Source organism: Staurois parvus, unplaced genomic scaffold, assembly GCF_062004578.1.
Source record: "Staurois parvus isolate SC_StPar_1 unplaced genomic scaffold, SC_StPar_1.0 ptg001181l, whole genome shotgun sequence".
In the NCBI taxonomy this organism is placed as follows: domain Eukaryota; kingdom Metazoa; phylum Chordata; class Amphibia; order Anura; family Ranidae; genus Staurois; species Staurois parvus.
Window position 1 is genome coordinate 479,831 of NW_028318977.1, and position 18,182 is coordinate 498,012.

An 18,182-nucleotide genomic window follows, 5' to 3' on the forward strand; every position below is an offset into this window, starting at 1 on the left:
GGTCTTACCGGATCCTGCATCCACTATATCCGCTCTCCCTGGACCCCGCATTCACTATATATACTATATAATACGTAAGGGGAGGATATGATCACCATGTATAGTACATAAGGGGGGATATGGTCTCCATGAATAATACATAAGGGGGGGATATGATCTCCATGTATAATACATAAGGGGGGATATGATCTCCATGTATAATACATAAGGGGGGGATATGATCTCCATGTATAATACATAAGGGGGGATATGGTCTCCATGAATAATACATAAGGGGGGGGATATGATCACCATGTATAATACATAAGGGGGGATATGATCTCCATGTATAATACATAAGGGGGGATATGATCTCCATGTATAATACATAAGGGGGGATATGATCACCATGTATAATACATAAGGGGGGATATGATCTCCATGTATAATACATAAGGGGGATATGATCTCCATGTATAATACATAAGGGAGGATATGATCTCCATGTATAATACATAAGGGGGGATATGATCTCCATGTATAATACATAAGGGGGGATATGATCTCCATGTATAATACATAAGGGGGGATATGATCTCCATGTATAATGCATAAGGGGGGATATGATCACCATGTATAATATATAAGGGGGATATGATCTCCATGTATAATACATAAGGGGGGATATGGTCTCCATGAATAATACATAAGGGGGGGGGGGATATGATCACCATGTATAATACATAAGGGGGGATATGATCTCCATGTATAATACATAAGGGGGGATATGATCTCCATGTATAATACATAAGGGGGGATATGATCTCCATGTATAATACATAAGGGGGGATATGATCTCCATGTATAATACATAAGGGGGGATATGATCACCATGTATAATACATAAGGGGGGGATATGATTACCATGTATAATACATAAGGGGGGATATGATCTCCATGTATAATACATAAGGGAGGATATGATCTCCATGTATAATACATAAGGGGGGATATGATCTCCATGTATAATACATAAGGGGGATATGATCTCCATGTATAATACATAAGAGGGGATATGATCACCATGTATAATACATAAGGGGGGGATATGATCTCCATGTATAATACATAAGGGGGGATATGATCTCCATGTATAATACATAAGGGAGGATATGATCTCCATGTATAATACATAAGGGGGGATATGATCTCCATGTATAATACATAAGGGGGGATATGATCTCCATGTATAATACATAAGGGGGGATATGATCACCATGTATAATACATAAGGGGGGATATGATCTCCATGTATAATACATAAGGGGGATATGATCTCCATGTATAATACATAAGGGGGATATGATCACCATGTATAATACATAAGGGGGATATGATCACCATGTATAATACATAAGGGGGGATATGATCACCATGTATAATACATAAGGGGGGATATGATCACCATGTATAATACATAAGGGGGGGATATGATTACCATGTATAATACATAAGGGGGGATATGATCTCCATGTATAATACATAAGGGAGGATATGATCTCCATGTACAATACATAAGGGGGGATATTATGTCCATGTATAATACATAAGGGGGGATATGATCTCCATGTATAATACATATGGGGGATATGATCTCCATGTATATTACATAAGGGGGGATATGATCACCATGTATAATACATAAGGGGGGATATGATCTCCATGTATAATACATAAGGGGGGATATGATCACCATGTATAATACATAAGGGGGGATATGATCTCCATGTATAATACATAAGGGGGGATATGATCTCCATGTATAATTCATAAGGGGGGATTTGATCTCCATGTACAATACATAAGGGGGGATATGATCTCCATGTACAATACAAAGGGGGATATGATCTCCATGTACTATACCTAAGGGGGGATATGATCTCCATGTATAATACATAAGGGGGATATGATCTCCATGTATAAAACGTAAGGGGGATATGATCTCCATGTATAATACATAAGGGGGGTATGATCTCCATATATAATACATAAGGGGGGGATATGATCTCCATGTATAATACATAAGGGGGGGATATGATCTCCATGTATAATACATAAGGGGGGATATGGATGGGCTCTACAGTGGTAGATGATTGCACCACAGACATGATTGCAGTGTTTATCTAGGGAGGAGGAATAGATTACGATATCTTCCAGGTAGACTAGGATAAACTGACCAAGGAACTGAAGAAGAATGTCATTAATAAATTCCTGGATGGTGGCTGGTGCATTACATGCCAGGTACTAGGGATGTCCCTCACGTGTGCTGAATGCTGGCTTCCTCTTATTGCACAAATTCATACCAGGTTGTAAGCCACCTGAATACTGTATCTAGCTTGGCCAATATCTATGCCTCCTGGATCAGGCAGAGGAGTTCTGAAATAAGAAGAATTGGATTTTTTTTGGGGAATGGTGATCTTATTCTGGCCACTATGGTCTACATAGACCTGTAAGGTTTTGTCCGAAGAGAAATCAAGAAGGGGATGGGGGGAGTGAAACCCTCCCCTAGATTCTTGTGAATGAAAGATACCATAGCTTGAGTCTGAGGTCCAAACAAAGGTAGACTGATCCTGTAGGAGGAAGGTTACCTGGCTGGTGGTCCATAGGACAGTCATATGGGGAGTTAGGTGGAAGTTACGTAGTTGGTAAGTTTGAATACAGACACTGGTCCATCAAGTTCAACCAGAAGTTCTGTAGAAGCTTTATCAGAAACAGTGCAAATAAAATACAAAACATTGTTCATAAACATTGATCACGTGGGAGCTAGAGAGACACAAAGTAACTCTAGGGGCCTAGGGCCCTGTCAGCATGGTCAGCTGGGAATCTGTCTGCTGATCCCTGCTGAGTAGATGGATGACACAGTCTAACACAGCCCACTGTTCTCTATGGGGTGGTTGGATATAAATGGACCGCCTGTCCATTTACATCCGACTATCATCTGATCCTCTAGAAGGATGGAGAATGGATCACCCACCTGTCTATTCTTAGCAGATTGGTTGTGATGCAGGTGGGTGTAAACAGATCTGTCCATTTACATGCACCTCCCCATAGAGAACAATGGATGGTCTAAACGGGTCCTCCTGAAAATTGGGCCGGTGGACCCTATTGGTCCGCCAATGTGAAAGGGGCCATAGAGAGATACACAGTAACATTGTTTCTAAATATCAATCAGACGGGAGACAGAGAGATGCAAAGTAATATTGTTTATTAACATCAATCAGATAGGATGTATAACAATTTTAGGAAAAAAAAATTGTATCCTTATCTACTGTAGCAATATTTTTTAGTCTATGGATTGCATTAAAACATAAAATCATTTGTACAATACAATATCCCCCCCCCCCCCCACCAAACAAAAAAAACCTTTGTTTTAATACTGTACTATAATAATGTAATTATGGACTAAATTAACCAGTCCCTAGTAAAAATGTAACATTTGCTCTCCATGGGAGGGGCGTATATAGGGTGGAGAGGTGAAATGGTGAAGGACATTGATTGCCATCATCACTGACATGATGTTCGACCACAAAATTGTATCACCTGTAAGGCTTATGGGTTGGAAGGGAGCAAAAGGGCCAACTGCTCGGCATGGTGTCAGTAGCAACAGCAGTTCCCATTGGGCAGAGCTATATGGGTTAGTTGGCACCAGGGTAGAGGAAAGGTGGTTACAGCCAATAACTGTGATCAATCAGGGAGAAAGATGGCAAAATATCTGGCAAAATTTTACAATATTTTAAAATAATATCATCAGTGGCAGATTTATCCCATCTCCCTTCAAGATAATGAAATAGATGAATGCCATACACCCAACACAGGATAGAGGGGCTCGGTGAAGTAGGCTGTGAAGGTGTGGAGGTGGCGGATGGGGTCACACATATAGAAGGAGATCTGCCCAGCCTCATAATCCAGATATACCCGGACTCGGCTACCAGGAATATCATCAGAGAGTTCGGTCACAGTATAGTCATGCACAGCTTTATACTTTTTACCCCTCCTGTCCAAACCCCAGGACACGTCATTACATCCAATCAAGGAGTCATCCCCCTCCCTGTCTATACAGTCATAACACATCCCAATAATCCAGTTATTGGATCTCTGGACATCTACTTCCCAATAATGTCGCCCTGAAGAGAAACTCTGATTGCCTAAAACTTGAAAATTATCTGTAAATCTTTCCTCAGTCTTTGGGCGATACTGAAACGCACCTGACCAGGACAGAGTCTTCTTATCATTGGAGATGCATGCAAAATTAGAAGCTATGTCCTCATCCAAAACCATATCTACAGCTTTCTGAAAATAGATCCCCCCAATGACACCAGTGATTATATCTGATAAACCAGTGCGGAGCATATCTGAGACCCAGGACAAATCCAGATCCCCCCCATCATAGAGCAGTTCATCATGTCTCTCTGTGTCCTCCTCATCTCCATCCCCTGTATCATACAAGTCACCTGTGTCCGATTCCTGTAGGATGGTCAATGGATCTGTCATGGCACACAGTTCCTTTAATGGAAGTATCTTCTTGGACAGCTCCTCCATCTTTAATTCCAACTGCTGGATCAAATCGTTGACTGGGCTTAAGATCCACTCTGCTTGCACAGCAATCTCACTCAAAATTCTCTTCTCCAGGTCTTCCAGAGGTCTCCTGAGATCTTGGAACAGGGCAGTGACTCTCCTGGTTTCACCATCTGCTTTGCCAGTTTGTTCTCCAGTTAAACTGCAGGAGATGCAGATACAGGCGGTGTCCTCGGTGCAGCAATACTCCAGGATCTTCTTATGGACGGAGCATTTCATCTTCTCCGTGGTGGTGGTGGGGTCACACAAGACATGTACTGGTGACTTACTGTGGACTCTCAGATGGTTTTCACATAGAGAAGCCTCACATAGCAGACAGGACTTCACAGCAGGTACAGAGGTGTGAATACAGTAAGTACAGGAGATGCCGGTCTTCTCTGGATCTGGAGGAGCAGACAGGAAATGCTGAGTTATATTACGCAGAGTTCTATTTCTTTGCAGCGGGGGTCGCTCCTGGAACTCTTCCCTGCACTGAGGGCAGCAATAACCTCCATTCTCCTCCTGTGTATCAAAGACACAGTCAATGCAGACCAGGCAGAAATTGTGCCCACATTTCAACATGATGGGATCCATATAAATGTTCAGACAGATGGAACAATCCAGCTCAGCTCTCAGATCTGCAGATGCCATGGCCAACAGCAAAAAAGACAAATGATCATCAGACTTGGTTGTATTCCAAAACCAGTTTGTCTGGTCAGGCAATTTCCTGCAGAGGGCGGGGCTAAGAAGGTGTTTGTCCAGGTAGCTGAAAAGGTCACAAAAAGCTGAAAAAAGTCAACAATCTCCCCCCAAAAACAAATGTAACCACCAGGGGGTGTCTCATCAAATTTAGACTGCTTGGTCAGTTCCTAGTCTGGCTTTGCTCAGTTCCTTGGAAGTTCTGCCTCCCTGTCTGTTCTCCATTCTGTCAATTGGTGGCACTGGTACCTCTGGCATTGGCATGAGGATACAAAGTAGGCTTGGGTTATGAATATTCATATGGGTGGTAATAGGTTTGTGTTCTGGAGGATATATCCCACCTTGGTGAGTGGGGCCTCCATCCTTGTTACAATGGTGCTGCTGTTCTGTCTTTTGTTCCCTCTGAATATGAAGAAATCTTTGAAATGTGTTTTTTTTTACTGAATTGTTGTTTGCCCGATCATTCACTATTATGTGTTTTTTTAACAGAATTTTTGACCTTTGCAGTAATATCACGTGACAAAAAAATTGGAACTACCAACATGATATTCTCTAGGGCAGGGGTGGACAAACTGTGGCTCTCCAGATGTTGTGGAACTACATTTCCCATGAGCCATTGCAAAGATTAAAAAACTGACAGTTACAGCTATGACTTGGCCCTTTGCCTGCTTTTATCTGGCCCTTGGGGAACTATTTCATTCATTGACACCAACAATGGGGCATAATTCCCCCCCAACGGACACCAATGAAGGGGCACAATTACTCCAAATGATGCCAATTACAGGGGACAATTTCTCCCAATGACACCAAAAATGGGGCTCAGTAACACCAAAGATTGGACACAATTCTTCCTAATGACACCAAGGATGGGGCACAATTTCTAATAATGACACCGACAATGGGGCCCAATGAGATCAATGATGAGGCACAATTCATTCCAATGACACCAAGGATTGAACATTGTTTTTTCCCAATGGACAAAGTCTCCCCCCCATCCCTTAAAGTCTGATTGACAGTAAACTGGCCCTTTGCTCAGAAAGTTTAGAGACCCCTGCTTCCAGAAAACATATAATATTTTGGATGGGTTTTGTGTCATCTTCAGGACTAAAATTATGTTTTTTTTACAAGGTGTGCAAAAACAAACTGATGAAAAAAAGGGTTAATGCCAGAAAGAATGTTGTAAAAAAAAGGTGTTTGTCTAGAAACAAGATGGTGGGGGATGATGCCAGCCTCTGAGAGTTTGGAAAAGTGGTCACCTGGGATGGTTTTCACAATAGGCCCCCCACACAGGTTTAGATATAAGGAGCACGCATGCAAAATGACTGTAAATTTCCCACCACAGGGGACTGGCAGACAATACCACACCTTGGGGTGGATGGGGAACATGTGATTGGAATGGTAATGAGTCTCATGCAAAGAGCTAAACAAAAAAATAAATAAATAAATAAACAAAAAAAACCCATATCATTATCACATAGCTTAGCTGAGCTCCAGATCTACAAAGAAATAGAAAAAAAAAAAGACAAAAGCTGGTCTTCTTACACTGCAGGTACCCCACATGGAAGAAAAATATATTTAAAATATATCTTTAAAATATTCTTCCCAAATATATTGACATATATTTGAAATACTACAATTTTGGCCATATTCAATATACTTCAAAATATGTTTATATACATACATACATACATATATATATATATATACATGCACATATTTTTAAAAATACATTTAATCTACATTTTTGGAATGCATTTACAAATATAAGTAAAAATATATGTTAAAATAACTTTTTTATATGTTAAAAACGACCTGAAGAATATATTTAAAAATAAATATTTTTCATATATTTTGTAATATATTTATATATATACATACAGTATATATATATATATATATATATATATATATATATATATATATATATAAAAACATTTTTTTATTAAATATATTCTTTAGATCTTTTTTAACATACAAAAAAGTAATTTTGACACATATTTTTACTTATATTTGTAAATGAATTCCAAAATTGCAGATTAAATGCATTTTTACAAATATTTTTCTTGTATTTTGTAATAAAAACACATTTCAACATATAGTATGTGTATATATACATACATACATATACTGTGTATATATATATATATATATACACACACACACACAATGCATGTTGAAATGTGTTTTTATATATTAATAAATATATGAAAAGTATTTGTAATATCTTTCTTTAAAATATATTCTTCAGTTCTTTTTTAACATATAAAAAGGTCATTTTTACATATATTTGTATTTCAACACACAGTGTGTGTGTGTGTGTATATATATATATATATACACACACACACTGCATGTTGAAATGTGTTTTTTAGATGTACAAAACATATGAAAAGTATTTTTTTAAAACTTTTTTTTTAACTGTATTCTTCAGATTTTTTTTAACATATAAAAAAGTCATTTTAACATATATTTGTAAATGCATTCCAAAAATGTAGATTAAATGTATTTTTAAAAATATTTTTCATATGTTGTGTAATAAAAATGCATTTCAACATTATTATTATTATTATTATACAGGATTTATATAGAGCCAACAGTTTGCTCAGCACTTTACAATATAACGAGAAACAATACAGCAACAGTACAGCTCAATACAAGAGGCATAGGAGGGCCTGATCCTTAGAGCTTACAATCTAGGAGGGAGGGGCTAGTGGTACAAAAGGTAGTAAGTGTGGGGGATGGGCTGGTAGGAGGAATACAAGATTCCATTATTAGCTGAGGGCAGGATAGGCTTCCCTGAAGAGAGAGGTTTTCAGAGATCGCCTAAAAATGAGCAGAGTAGGCGATAGTCTGATAGATTGGGGTAGAGAGTTCCAGAGGATGGGGGAAGCTGTGGAGAAGTCCTGGAGACGAGCAGGGGAGGAGGAGACAAGGGAGCTAGAGAGCAGGAGGTTGTGGAAGGAGCGGAGAGTACGGTTTGGGTGATATTTGTAGATAAGATCAAAGATGTAATTTGGGGCAGAGTTATAAATGGCTTTATATGTTATTGTTAATGTTTTGAATTTTATCCGTTGGGCAATTGGAAGCCAGTGGAGGGATTGGCAGAGAGGGGTGGAGGACACTGAATGGAGGCCAGTGGAGGGATTGGCAGAGAGGGGTGGAGGACACTGAATGGAGGGATTGGCAGAGAGGGGTGGAGGACACGGAATGGAGACCAGTGGAGGGATTGGCAGAGAGGGGTGGAGGACACTGAATGGAGGCCAGTGGAGGGATTGGTAGAGAGGGATGGAGGACAATGAATGGAGGCCAGTGGAGGGATTGGCAGAGAGGGGTGGAGGACAATGAGTGGAGACCAGTGGAGGGATTGGCAGAGAGGGGTGGAGGACACTGAATGGAAGCCAGTGGAGGGATTGGCAGAGAGGGGTGGAGAACACTGAATAGAGACCAGTGGAGGAATTGGCAGAGAGGGGTAGAGGACACTGAATGGAGGCCAGTGGAGGGATTGGCAGAGAGGGGTGGAGGACACTGAATGGAGGCCAGTGGAGGGATTGGCAGAGAGGGGTGGAGGACACTGAATGGAGGCCAGTGCAGAGATTGGCAGAGAGGGATGGAGGACAGTGAAGGGATTTTCAGAGAGGGGTGGAAGACAATGAATGGAGGCCAGTGGAGGGATTGGCAGAGAGGGATGGAGGACACTGAATGAAGGCCAGTGGAGGGATTGGCAGAGAGGGGTAGAGGACACTGAATGGAAGCCAGTGGAGGGATTGGCAGAGAGGGGTGGAGAACACTGAATAGAGACCAGTGGAGGAATTGGCAGAGAGGGGTAGAGGACACTGAATGGAGGCCAGTGGAGGGATTGGCAGAGAGGGGTGGAGGACACTGAATGGAGGCCAGTGGAGGGATTGGCAGAGAGGGGTGGAGGACACTGAATGGAGGCCAGTGGAGGGATTGGCAGAGAGGGGTGGAGGACACTGAATGGAGGCCAGTGGAGGGATTGGTAGAGAGGGGAGGAGGACAATGAATGGAGGCCAGTGGATGGATTGGCAGAGAGGGGTGGAGGACACTGAATGGAGGCAAGTGGAGGGATTTGCAGAGAGGGATGCAGGACACTGAGTGGAGGTCAGTGGAGGGATGGAAGACACTGAATGGAGGCCAGTGGAGGGATTGGCAGAGAGGGATGGAGGACACTGAATGGAGGCTAGTGGAGGGAATGGTAGAGAGGGATGGAGAACACTGAGTAAAGATCAATGGAAGGATTGACATAGAGGGGTGGAAAACACTGAATGGAGGCCAGTGGAGGGATTGGCAGAGAGGGCTGGAGGACACTAAATGGAGGCCAGTGGAGGGATTGGCAGAGAGTGGTGGGGGACACTGAATGGAGGCCAGTGGAGGGATTGGCAGAGAGGGGTGGAGGACACTGAATGGAGGCCAGTGGAGGGATTGGCAGAGAGGGGAGGAGGACACTGAATGGAGGCCAGTGGATGAATTGGCAGAGAGGGGTGGAGGACACTGAATGGAGGCAAGTGGAGGGATTTGCAGAGAGGGATGCAGGACACTGAGTGGAGGTCAGTGGAGGGATGGAGGACACTGAATGGAGGCCAGTGGAGGGATTGGCAGAGAGGGATGGAGGACACTGAATGGAGGCTAGTGGAGGGAATGGTAGAGAGGGATGGAGAACACTGATTAAAGATCAATGGAAGGATTGACATAGAGGAGTGGAAAACACTGAATGGATGCCAGTGGAGGGATTGGCAGAGAGGGCTGGAGGACACTAAATGGAAGCCAGTGGAGGGATTGGCAGAGAGGGGTGGGGGACACTGAATGGAGGCCAGTGGAGGGATTGGCAGAGAGGGATGGAGGACACTGAATGGAGGCCAGTGGAGGGATTGGCAGAGAGGGGAGGAGGACACTGAATGGAGGCCACTGGAGGGATTGGCAGAGAGGGGTGGAGGACACTGAATGGAGGCCAGTGGAGGGATTTGCAGAGAGGGATGCAGGACACTGAGTGGAGGTCAGTGGAGGGATGGAGGACACTGAATGGAGGCCAGTGGAGAGATTGGCAGAGAGGGATGCAGGACACTGAGTGGATGCCAGTGGAGGGATGGAGGACACTGAATGGAGGCCAGTGGAGGGATTAGCAGAGAGGGGTGGAGGACACTGAATGGAGGCCAGTGGAGGGATTGGCAGAGAGGGATGGAGGACACTGAATGGAGGCTAGTGAAGGGAATGGTAGAGAGGGATGGAGGACACTGAGTAAAGATCAATGGAAGGATTGACATAGAGGGGTGAAAAACACTGAATGGAGGCCAGTGGAGGGATTGGCAGAGAGGTCTGGAGGACACTAAATGGAGGCCAGTGGAGGGATTGGCAGAGAGGGGTGGGGGACACTGAATGGAGGCCAGTGGAGGGATTGGCAGAGAGGAATGGAGGACACTGAATGGAGGCCAGTGGAGGGATTGGCAGAGAGGGGTGGAGGACACTGAATGGAGGCCAGAGGAGGGATTGGCAGAGAGGGGAGGAGGACACTGAATGGATGCTAGTGGAGGGATTGGCAGAGTGGGATGGAGGACACTGAGTAAAGATCAATGGAGGGATTGGCATAGAGGGGTGGAGGACACTGAGTGGAGGCCAGTGGAGGGATTGGCAGAGAGGGATGCAGGACACTGAGTGGAGGCTAGATGGAGGGATTGGCAGAGAGGGGTGGAGGACACTGAATGGAGGCTAGTGGAGGGAATGGTAGAGAGGGATGGGGGACACTGTGTAAAGATCAATGGAAGGATTGACATAGAGGGGTGGAAAACACTGAATGGAGGCCAGTGGAAGGATTGTCAGAGAGGGCTGGAGGACACTAAATGGAGGCCAGTGGAGGGATTGGCAGAGAGGGATGGAGGACTCTATATGGAGGCCAGTGGAGGGATTGGCAGAGAGGGGTGGAGGACACTGAATGGACGCCAGAGGAGGGATTGGCAGAGAGGGGAGGAGGACGCTGAATGGAGGCTAGTGGAGGGATTGGTAGAGAGGGATGGAGGACACTGAGTGGAGGCCAGATGGAGGGATTGGCAGAGAGGGGTGGAGGACACTGAGTGGAAGCCAGTGGAGGGATTGGCAGAGAGGGGTGGAGGACACTGAATGGAGGCCAGTGGTGGGATTGGCAGAGAGGGGTGAAGGACACTGAATGGAGGCCAGTGGAGTGATTGGCAGAGAGGGGTGGCAGATATGGAACGGTTACTTGTGGCATTTCCAATACATGCCAATATATTTGGGAAGAATATTGTTACAATGTATTTTTCTTCCATGTGGACTTTAGGGCCAGATATACTGTCATATCAGTGATCCTGGTACACGGCCTGATTAGCATGAACTTTGCCCCTCTGCGCTTTTTTTAGTGGAACTTTGCTCCTCTGTGCTGGTGGTCAGTGAAACTTTGCCCCCCTGTGCTGGTGGTGCATGGAACTATGCCCCCTTGTGATGGAGGTCAGTGAAACCTTGCCCCTCTGTGCTGGTGTTACTGGAATCTTGCCCCCTCTGTACTGGGCGTCGGTGGAACTTTTCCCCTCTGTTCTGGTGGTCAGTGGAACTTTGCTCCTCTGTGCTGGTGGTCAGTGGAACTTTGCCCCCCTGTGCTGGTGGTCAGTGGAACTTTGCCCCCTAGTGCTGGTGGTCAGTTGAACCTTGCCCCCTTGTGCTGGTGGTCAGTGGAACATTGCCCCTCTGTGCTGATTTTACAGGAATCTTGCCCCCTCTGTACTGGGCATCAATGGAGCTTTTCCCCTCTGTTCTGGTGGTCAGTGGAACTTTGCCCCCTTGTGCTGATGGTCAGTGGAACTTTGCCCCCTTGTTCTGGTGGTCAGTTGAACTTTGTCCCCTTGTGCTGGTGGTCAATGGAACCTTGCGCCCTTTGTACTTGTGGTCAGTGGAACATTTTCCCTCTGTGCTTGTGGTCAGTGGAAATTTGTCCCCTTGTCCTGGTGGTCAGTGGAACTTTGTCTCCTTGTCCTGGTGGTCAGTGGAACTTTGTCTCCTTGTCCTGGTGGTCAGCGGAACTTTGCTCAATTGTTTTGGTGGTCAGTGGAACATTGTGGAACAAAGCTCTGTTAATGTGTTTTTCTTTTAAGACAAAAGATATTAATGTATGAGTCGTTTTTTCTAAACTAAAATCTCAGTTTTCAGGAATATTTGCTGTGTTGGCACTTTGAGATAAATAAGTGGGTTTTGGGTTGCACTTTGGACATTCAGCCTCTAAAAGGTTCACCATCAATGTCCTAGACTAATAGCCCACTAAAATGTGGTAGCGACAGGGGCAGCCCTTGAGGCAGAGGCCAGGTTGGCAAGGACAAAAGGGACAACAAACCCCCCCAAAAAAAAACAACAGGTGTCGAGCCTAATTCCACATTTACCACAAACACATCATCGTGATCTCCATGTATAATACATAAGGGGGGATATGATCACCATGTATAATACATAAGGGGGGTATATGATCTCCATGTATAATACATAAGGGGGGATATGATCACCATGTATAATACATAAGGGGGGGATATGATCTCCATGTATAATACATAAGGGGTGATATGATCACCATGTATAATACATAAGGGGGGATATGATCTCCATGTAAAATACATAAGAGTGGATATGATCACCATGTATAATACATAAGGGGGGGATATGATCTCCATGTATAATACATAAGGGGGATATGATCTCCATGTATAATACATAAGGGGGGGATATGATCTCCATGTATAATACATAAGGGGGATATGATCTCCATGTATAATACATAAGGGGGGATATGATCACCATGTATAATACATAAGGGGGGTATATGATCTCCATGTATAATACATAAGGGGGGGATATGATCTCCATGTATAATACATAAGGGGGGATATGATCTCCATGTATAATACATAAGGGGGGATATGATCTCCATGTATAATACATAAGGGGCGGGATATGATCTCCATGTATAATACATAAGGGGGGATATGATTTCCATGTAGAATAAATAAGGGGGGATATGATCTCCATGTATAATACATAAGGGGGGATATGATCTCCATGTATAATACATAAGGGGGGATATGATCTCCATGTATAATACATAAGGGGGGATATGATCTCAATGTATAATACATAAGGGGGGATATGATCTCCATGTATAATACATAAGGGGGGATATGATCACCATGTATAATACATAAAGGGGGGGGGGGATATGATCTCCATGTATAATACATAAGGGGTGATATGATCACCATGTATAATACATAAGGGGGGATATGATCTCCATGTAAAATACATAAGAGTGGATATGATCACCATGTATAATACATAAGGGGGGTATATGATCTCCATGTATAATACATAAGGGGGGATATGATCTCCATGTATAATACATAAGGGGGGATATGATCTCCATGTATAATACATAAGGGGGGGATATGATTTCCATGTATAATACATAAGGGGGGGATATGATTTCCATGTAGAATAAATAAGGGGGGATATGATCTCCATGTATAATACATAAGGGGGGATATGATCACCATGTATAATACATAAAGGGGGATATGATCTCCATGTATAATACATAAGGGGGATATGATCTCCATGTATAATACATAAGGGGGGATATGATCTCCATGTATAATACATAAGGGGGGATACGATCACCATGTATAATATATAAGGGGGAGATACGATCTCCATGTATAATACATAAGGGGGGATATGATCACCATGTATAATACATAAGGGGGATATGATCTCCATGTATAATATATAAGGGGGATATGATCTCCATGTATAATACATAAGGAGGGGATATGATCTCCATGTATAATACATAAGGGGGGGGATATGATCTCCATGTATAATACATATGGGGGATATGATTTCCATGTATAATACATAAGGGGGGATATGATCTCCATGTATAATACATAAGGGGGACATGATCACCATGTATAATACATAAGGGGGATATGATCACCATGTATAATACATAAGGGGGACATGATCACCATGTATAATACATAAGGGGGGATATGATCTCCATGTATAATACATAAGGGGGGGATATGATCTCCATGTATAATACATATGGGGGATATGATTTCCATGTATAATACATAAGGGGGATATGATCTCCATGTATAATACATAATGGGGGATATGATCTCCATGTATAATACATAAGGGGGACATGATCACCATGTATAATACATAAGGGGGGATATGATCTCCATGTATAATACATAAGGGGGGGATATGATCTCCATGTATAATACATATGGGGGATATGATTTCCATGTATAATACATAAGGGGGATATGATCACCATGTATAATACATAAGGGGGATATGATCTCCATGTATAATACATAAGGGGGGATATGATCTCCATGTATAATACATAAGGGGGATATGATCTCCATGTATTATACATAAGGGGGATATGATCTCCATGTATAATACATAAGGGGGGATATGATCTCCGTGTATAATACATAAGGGGGGATATGATCACCATGTATAATACATAAGGGGGGATATGATCTCCGTGTATAATACATAAGGGGAGATATGATCTCCGTGTATAATACATAAGGGGGGATATGATCTCCGTGCATAATACATAAGGGGGGATATGATCTCCATGTATAATACATAAGGGGGGATATGATCTCCATGTATAATACATAAGGGGGATATGATCTCCATGTATAATACATAAGGGGGGATATGATCACCATGTATAATACATAAGGGGGGATATGATCTCCATGTATAATACATAAGGGGGATATGATCTCCATGTATAATACATAAGGGGGGGATATGATCTCCATGTATAATACATAAGGGGGGATATGATCTCCATGTATAATACATAAGAGGGGATATGATCTCCATGTATAATACATAAGGGAGGATATGATTTCCATGTATAATACATAAGGGAGGATATAATCTCCATGTATAATACATAAGGGGGGATATGATCTCCATGTATAATACATAAGGGGGGATATGATCTCCATGTATAATACATAAGGGGGGATATGATCACCATGTATAATACATAAGGGGGGATATGATCTCCATGTATAATACATAAGGGGGGATAGGATCTCCATGTATAATACATAAGGGGGGATATGATCTCCATGTATAATACATAAGGGGGGATATGGATGGGCTCTACAACGGTAGATGATTGCACCACAGACATGATTGCAGTGTTCATCTAGGGAGGAGGAATAGATTACGATATCTTCCAGGTAGACTAGGATAAACTGACCAAGAAACTGAAGAAGAATATCATTAATAAATTCCTGGATGGTGGCTGGTGCATTACATGCCAGGTACTAGGGATGTCCCTCACGTGTGCTGAATGCTGGCTTCCTCTTATTGCCTTCACAAATACATACCAGGTTGTAAGCCACCTGAATACTGTATCTAGCTTGGCCAATATCTATGCCTCCTGGATCAGGCAGAGGAGTTCTGGAATAAGAAGAATTGGATATTTGTTGAGAATGGTGATCTTATTCTGGCCACTATGGTCTACATAGACCTGTAAGGTTTTGTCCAAAGAGAAATCAGGAAGGGGATGGGAGGAGTGAAACCCTCCCCTAGATTCTTGTGAATGAAAGATACCATAGCTTGAGTCTGAGGTCCAAACAAAGGAAGACTGATCCTCTAGGAGGAAGGTTACCTGGCTGGTGGTCCATAGGACAGTCATATGGGGAGTGAGGTGGAAGTTACATAGTTGGTAAGTTTGAATAAAGACACTGGTCCATCAAGTTCAACCAGAAGTTCTGTAGACGCTTTATCAGAAACAGTGAAGATAAAATACAAAACATTGTTCATAAACATTGATCACATGGGAGCTAGAGAGACACAAAGTAACTCTAGGGGCCTAGGGCCCTTTCAGCCTGGTCAGCTGGGAATCTGTCTGCTGATCCCTGCTGAGTAGATGGATGACACAGTCTAACACAGCCCACTGTTCTCTATGGGGTGGTTGGATATAAATGGACCGCCTGTCCATTTACATCCGACTATCATCTGATCCACTAGAAGGATGGAGAATGGATCACCCACCTGTCTATTCTTAGCAGATTGGTTGTGATGCAGGTGGGTGTAAACAGATACATCCATTTACATGCACCTCCCCATAGAGAACAATGGATGGTCTAAAGGGGTCCTCCTGAAAAATGGGCCGGTGGACCCTATTGGTCCGCCAATGTGAAAGGGGCCATAGAGAGATACACAGTAACATTGTTTCTAAATATCAATCAGACGGGAGACAGAGAGATGCAAAGTAATATTGTTTATTAACATCAATCAGATAGGATATATAACAATTTTAGGAAAAAAAAAATTGTATCCTTATCTACTGTAGCAATATTTTTTAGTCTATGGATTGCATTAAAACATAAAATCATTTGTACAATACAATATCCCCCCCTCCCCCACCAAACAAAAAAAACCTTTGTTTTAATACTGTACTGTAATACTGTAATTATGGACTAAATTAACCAGTCCCTAGTAAAAATGTAACATTTGCTCTCCATGGGAGGGGGGTATATAGGGTGGAGAGGTGAAATGGTGAAGGAAATTGATTGCCATCATCACTGACATATCAGTTGTAGGATCTATGAGATCAGTCATTGTGCTGGAGGAGTGTGAATTCCCTCAATTTCTATTGATAGGTTCTATACATCTTTCTATACCCCCCCCCTGATATTTTCTTACAGTGATACATTGTAATAATTACACTTTATATAAGTCACACAGTGAACTACTGATCTTCTAATTCAGGCTAGGATCACACCATAGCGATTTTGCGCCCTGCATTTGCGCAGACACAGCAGCCATTCCTATAAATGGGCTGCTTTGACTGCGTTTTCCACAAAAATGAGGTTCTTGCTTCATTTTCAAAAAGCAGCCGCAGGGAAATCGCATGGTGCTTTCCCACACGGAAGAGAAATATATTTCCAATATTTTTAGAAAAAAAATTATATATGTGAGATATATTTACAATATATTGGCCTACACTAATATATTTTAACATGTATTCTAAAAAAATTTAAATATATTTTCTAAAGGCATATATATATTTAAAAAATATATATATTTTTTAAAAATATTTTCTTCAGATTTTTTTAAACATATAAAAAAAGTAATTTTAACATATATTTGTAAATGCATTCCAAAAAATGTATATTAAATGTATGTTTAAAAGACATATTTGAAAATGGGAGGATGGGAGGGGGAATCGTTTTTCACATTCCTCAGTCACAAGGGGGGGTCAAAATCTGGGAGCCCCCTTGTTAAAGGGGGCTTCCAGATTCCAATAAGCCTCCCGCCCAGAGCCCCACAGCCACTGGCCACGGTTGTAGGGAAGAGTCTCTCGTACCCATCAACATGGGGACAAAGTGCTTTGGGGGAGGAGACCCCTGACCCAGAGCACCCCCCATGTTGAAAGCATGTGGAATGCTATGGTTCAGAAAGGGGGGGGCGCTCACTCACCCCCCCTTTCTTGACCTACCGGGCTGCATGCTTAGATAAGGGTCTAGTATGGATTTTGAGGGGTTCCCCTCAAAATCCATACCAGACCCAAAGGGCTTCGTATGGATGGGAGGGGGGACATGAATGAATGTCTCACTACTAAAATATCACAGGACTTCATCATAGAACTCATGTTGGATTTTAGTAACTGAGCGGGATCCTACCACATACTCAGATGCAGTAAGATACCGCTCAGTTGTTTGGCCCTTGTTTGAAGTTCACGGTCGAACATTCTGTAGGTTCGGATGTTCGACCACAAAATTGTATCACCTGTAAGGCTTATGGGTTGGATGGGAGCAAAAGGGCCA

The 18,182-nt window shown here is 42.7% G+C and overlaps 1 protein-coding gene across 1 annotated transcript; it reads right to left on the minus strand.

The window, feature by feature from the left end:
• Window positions 1-3,318: 3,318 nt before the first annotated feature.
• LOC149438540 (nuclear factor 7, ovary-like) lies at window positions 3,319-6,201 on the minus strand. The gene has a single exon (XM_089659703.1). It carries the CDS (start codon window positions 5,242-5,244, stop codon window positions 3,814-3,816), a length of 1,431 nt encoding a protein of 476 aa, XP_089515829.1. The 5' UTR covers window positions 5,245-6,201; the 3' UTR covers window positions 3,319-3,813.
• Window positions 6,202-18,182: the final 11,981 nt, after the last annotated feature.

Excerpts from the sequence above, each read along its gene's own strand:
- LOC149438540 (XM_089659703.1), bottom strand. The coding sequence starts at position 5,244 with ATGGCATCTGCAGATCTGAGAGCTGAGCTGGATTGTTCCATCTGTCTG.